Here is a 5,433-nt window from a genome sequence, read left to right on the forward strand (position 1 = left end):
AGAAGCTCTCATCCATGATGTTTCCGTCCACAATAAATCCATGACCAACACAATTAAGAAAATAAAAAGAAAATGTTTTAGAAAGCAAAAGAAAGATCGCTTAACAAAACCAGCAAATCTTTAATCAAATCTCTTCTAGCCATTACTAGAATTGGGGATGCTTGTCAAACAAGATGACAACTAAACAAATTAAAAGTTTAAGGGGGAGTAAAAGTCAGCTCAAATCTATTAGGCTTTCTGATTTTCTGGGGAAATTAAAAAAGAAATGGAAGAAAGTTTCACAGAAAAGTTAGAGGAAACATCTCTCTATCTCTCGAGAAGAAGAAGGAAGAGATAAGAAGAAGAGAGAAAGAAAAGAAAAGTTTTTTTTATAATATCTCAATTAATGTATGACGCGTTTATATAATAGGGAATAGTGTAACAAGAGTTGAGGTGGAGAGTAGTATAGAGAAATAACACATAACAAGTGTGTGACGAACAAGATGTGTTTCTAAAGACAAAAAGTGTCTTTTGATGTAATTTTTTCTTCTGTTTTGAAATGATTTGAACCGGCGGAACGAAGCCGAGTTTATTCTATTTCGGTTTGGTTAAAGTTTTGAAACCCCAAAGGGGAAGGGAGAACCACCCTAGTTGGGGGAATTTAAATCCACAAAATTGACTGATTTCGTATCGAAATAATGGTTTGGAAAACCTTAACCGTTAGATTTAATTTAATTGGTTTTGAATATCCCTTTTTTGAAATAGCAATAGATGATGATACAAGTAGCCGTTACGAGTAATAAATTGGCAAGAGTATTAGATTGTGCTCTCTCTCTCTCTCTCTCTCTCTCCCTCTTTTGCTCAAAGAAGAGAGGAGAAACCACCGATGGAGAAGCAACAACAAGTGCGGGAGAAGACGATCCCCGTGTTCAGTGTACTGAAGAACGGCGCGATTCTCAAGAACATCTTCGTCGTCAACAGTCGCGATCTCTCTTCTAACGGTAACGATGACGCCGAGGTGGAGGAGATTCTGCTCGCCGGCCGCCATCCAGACTGCGATATTCTGCTCACGCACCCTAGTATCAGCAGATACCACTTGCAAATTCGCTCCCTTCCCTCTCGCCAGAAACTCTTCCTCACCGATCTATCCTCTGGTACTCCTCTTCCATTTCTTGGAGAAATTTTTGGCATCAGATATTGTTAGATTGTTTTCTCATCGATTTTTTGTTCCTTCGATTTAGTGCATGGGACATGGGTTGCGGATATGAAAGTTGAGCCAGATGCTTGTGTTGAGGTAAAGGAAGGTGATGTCATTAGGATCGGTGGTTCAACAAGGATCTACAGGCTGCACTGGATTCCCCTGAGCCGTGCCTATGATATCCACAATCCATTTGTATCACCAGTGACTGAGCAAGAAGAAGAAGAAGAGAATAGAGTGCTTGAAGCAGAAAATCTAGAGGTTGCGCATCAGGTTCGACCTTCTTGCTTTTAAGCACTTGATGATACGTATTTGCTAAGTTCCTCACTGCAGTCAATCTTTCTTGTTAGTTTATTATATGTCCTTGACCTTTCCTTACCCTACAAGTTTGATCTGCCCTTCTCGCAGTCACTAGCGGATACTTCTGCATCAGCCGAAGATGGAGATGGACATCTGGATGTGACGTCTGGAGGAAGTGGATCATCTGTCCTTAGTGAGGATGAGGATACATATACTACGACAACGGAAATTTTGGTGCCACTTTTCTCTTCAAGTGTTTTATCATTGCCTAGAGACTCTGTCAATACACAAAAGCTTCAACGCAATGATGAACATTTTCAGACTTCTTCAAAGTGGGACTTGGATCTTGTTGTAGAAGCCGCAGCAGAAAGCCCAAGTAGAAGCTGCGGTTTAAATAAGCAGCAGAGTGGGAGCTACGCGGAGGTCTTAGGTTTTTATGAACTTGAACTTGCTGATGAACGGGATTTAAGAGGAGATGAAGAAGGTCTGCTTCTGAATGTGATGTCGGAGATGATAGAGTCATCAGTCCCTGTGGAGGAGGAGGCTCCATATCTAGCTGCAAAGGAGACTTCATCGCTTCCAGTCCCAAGAGATTATTACATTGGCACAGAAAATACAAGTAGCGGCTCCCTAAGTTTGGCACAGATTGATGGTTGCTTTGAAGCCGCAGGTTGTCAGGCATTTGAACTGGCTGCAGAGGCTGAGACTATGCGCCCTTTTCAAGAAGTCAATGGAGAAACTTCTGAACACCTACGGAAGGCAGAAATTCAGGGTCACGTTTACAATGGAGAAATTGAGGTCTCAGGGCAAGATATTGCAGTGTCTCCCAGATCGTCTCCTCAAGGTAAGCAACTGATAGAAATGTTAACTGAAGATGCCCGAGGCCTCTTAGGTTCTCAATACGGGAATGAAGTTTCCATAGAGACTGATACTGAGAACCTACATGAAATAGGCAATGAAGTGAATCATGCAGGAGACCAGAATAAAAAACAAGGAGCGAACAGAGAAAGTGAAAAAATATATGATGATGGGAGCAGCACGTGCCATTCGGAGGGCCTTGAACAGAGTGGTACACAAGTTTTCTTGTCATTAGCAAATCTGAAGACCAAGGCAGAAATGTCATTTGGCTCTGAAGCTTCTTACAAACTGAGGGAGTTATGGGGCACAGGAAATACTGATAAGGAGGTTCCAGTTCCTTTAACATTGGCTGCAGAAACATTTGAGGATACAAAACCGATTGAAGAACTGCCTTATTATTATACTGAGAGTCAAGAAAACCAGACCGAGCAATTAAATACTATTAGAGATGATGCACTGTCTCAGATGGATAGCTCTAGGATGGGAAAAGCTGCTTCTGTTCCATTACTTGAAGCCTCAGGCTGTTTTGCATTTGAATTGGCCACAAATGTTGAGATTATGTGCCTTCGTCAAGAAGTCAGTGGAGATATTGGTTTTGTCACAGAGAAAGCAGTGGAAGCATCCGCCGAACAACTTATTAAAGCTGAGATTCAGAGTCACGGAGAGAATGAAGAAACAGAGGTCTTGAGGCAAGTCATTGCAGAATCTTCGAATTCCTTCCCTCAAACGGAACCAACTCTAACTGGAGATGCCATAATAGGCCTCTTAGATTCTGGAGTGGCCATAGAGACTGGTAGTGAAAACATACATCAAAAGGGCAATGGAGAAACCAAGATCAGTTCAAGCCAAGCAGAAACATTTGAGGACAAACTGCTTTCTGATTATACTGGAGATCAAGAGAACCAGACACCGCGAACACTCGCTGTTAGAGATGATGTACTGTCTGAGCTGGATATCTCAAGAAGTTCCTCGAGAAGATTGAGCACAAGCAACATTTGGTCTAGGAGGGGGAAAGATGCTTCTGTTCTTCAGGTCAGGACCAACAAGAGTGAAGGAAAGCAAAAACAAATTGGGAAACAAGCAAAGGCACATCTGCAGAGAAAGGCTTTAAGTGGCAGGTCCATTTATCTGACTGTTGATCATGGTGCATATAAACTGGAACCAGAAATCTTTACTCCTGACAAGGAGAATCTGACCCCAAGCTCCCATATGTTGAAAAGGTTACAAGATATTGGTGACGTAAAAGATAGCAAGAGCTCTTCCAAGCTTTCGGGCAAACCAAGCTCGTTAAAGATTCCTTCCAGTTTTGCTATCGCGGCGTTAACAGAACCAGAAATCTTTACCCCAGATAAGGAGAATCTTACCCCAAACTCTCATTTGCTAAGACGCTTGCGAGAAGTGGGTGAGATTAAGGATACTAAAAGCTCCTCCTCTAAAGCAATGCGTAAACCATTCTTTGATATTCATGTGGAAAAAAACCTGTTGGCGCAACAAAAACCAGATGTTCACTGCATGAGCAGCAACTCAAAGGTGAAGCATGAGCCTGTGGCACTGAAGAAGAAAGCTGAACGGGCGCCTTTTCAACCTTTACTTGAAAAATCATCGTCCCAAAGCCAATCATACACCGAGGCTCCTTCGACTGCATCAGCAAGAAACAACATTTCTAGGGGCGTTCGTTCTTCTTCTGTAAGTCCTAATTAGTTCGAAAGTCCTTGATTTTATTTCTGTAGTTCGTATGGTAACCTTAAGTTTCACTGTGTGTTTTAGAACCTTTCTGATGGAAAGAACAAGATGAGATGGACCATTGTGTTGGACACTTCTTCACTCCTCGACAAGGATTCTAGGAAGACACTGCATCTTCTGCAAGGTCTCAAGGGGACACACCTGCTCGTACCAAGAACAGGTAAAAACCTTAGAAACCTTAAACCCTCTGGCTTTGTGTACTCTATCAATCATACACTGATAATAGTTCCTATCGACCCTTAACGCTCTAAGCAAAACCATAAAATAATTAGCTTTTCCTATACGATCAGGCTGTAAATGCATCCAGCAGATGATTCTATCATACAGACCTGGGAGAATTTATCTGTGATAACATATCATTTCCTTAATCACCTAAATCCTTATTTCGTATATGATTAATCACTTTGAACAATTGTTTTTTTACCATTTGAAACATCCTTCACATTTGGTTTCATTGTTCAGTGATAAGGGAACTAAATGAGACGAAGCGTACTCGCAATGTTCTCTTTAGAAGAACAGTAGATATGGCTTCGTCAGCTCTGGATTGGATCGAAGAGTGCCAGGTTAATACCAAATGGTGGATTCAACTTCAGAGCCCGTTAGAGGAAACCAAAGCAACTGCACCAACACCACCAGTCACTCCCCGGTCAAATGGCTTTGCATTCCCGTTTTCACTTCAGTGGAATAACTATGCACCAGAGATCGATTCTCCTACATCAGAAGATGAAGTTCTCGAATGTGCACTTCTTTACCGAAACCGTAACAACATTGATGAAAAGCTCGTTCTTCTTAGCAACGATATAACTCTCAAGATCAAAGCCATGGCAGAGGTAATTAACTAACAAGATTATGTAATCCAGTACTTTGTTTTAAACAAAGCACTTTTGTGTAATAGTAAAATGTTTTGGTTTTGGATTCAGGGTGTGATTTGCGAGACGGCACTTGAGTTCTATGATAGTTTGAAGAATCCCTTGTCGGAGAGGTTTATGTGGCCAGAGAGTTTGCCGAGAGGAAGGACTTGGAGTCATGCAGACGACGTCGTGTTAAGAGAAAGGTACGACAGCCGAACTTGTTTTCCTTACAGGAAGAAACCAACGTTCAATGGAGGAAGAAGAGGAGAGAGTGGTGCAGCAGCTGCAGCGAAAGGGTTGAAGCTCATATTGCTCCATAACTCTCAATATGGCCACATTCATTGATGATGCATCTATCATCATCCATTGTTGTTCTTTCTTTTCAAGTAAGCCAAATCAGTTCAACTCGCTTACACAAGAATAACATGGAATACTTTTTAGAATGATGACATTTTCATATTATTGTGACTTTTTATGATTGTGAAATTGCAGTTTGTCATCCAA

At 41.5% G+C, this 5,433-nt stretch overlaps 1 protein-coding gene across 1 annotated transcript; it reads left to right on the plus strand.

Annotated features, from left to right (window-relative positions):
- Positions 1 to 528: 528 nt before the first annotated feature.
- On the plus strand, positions 529 to 5,433 carry LOC106365782 (FHA domain-containing protein PS1). Its single transcript, XM_048761169.1, has 6 exons — positions 529 to 1,133; positions 1,221 to 1,450; positions 1,586 to 4,021; positions 4,103 to 4,238; positions 4,541 to 4,908; positions 4,999 to 5,433. The coding sequence occupies exons 1-6, from the start codon at positions 866 to 868 to the stop codon at positions 5,272 to 5,274; spliced, it is 3,714 nt and encodes a 1,237-aa protein (XP_048617126.1). The 5' UTR covers positions 529 to 865; the 3' UTR covers positions 5,275 to 5,433.

The sequence above is a fragment of the Brassica napus genome, chromosome C6 (genome assembly GCF_020379485.1).
Source record: "Brassica napus cultivar Da-Ae chromosome C6, Da-Ae, whole genome shotgun sequence".
Taxonomy (NCBI): domain Eukaryota; kingdom Viridiplantae; phylum Streptophyta; class Magnoliopsida; order Brassicales; family Brassicaceae; genus Brassica; species Brassica napus.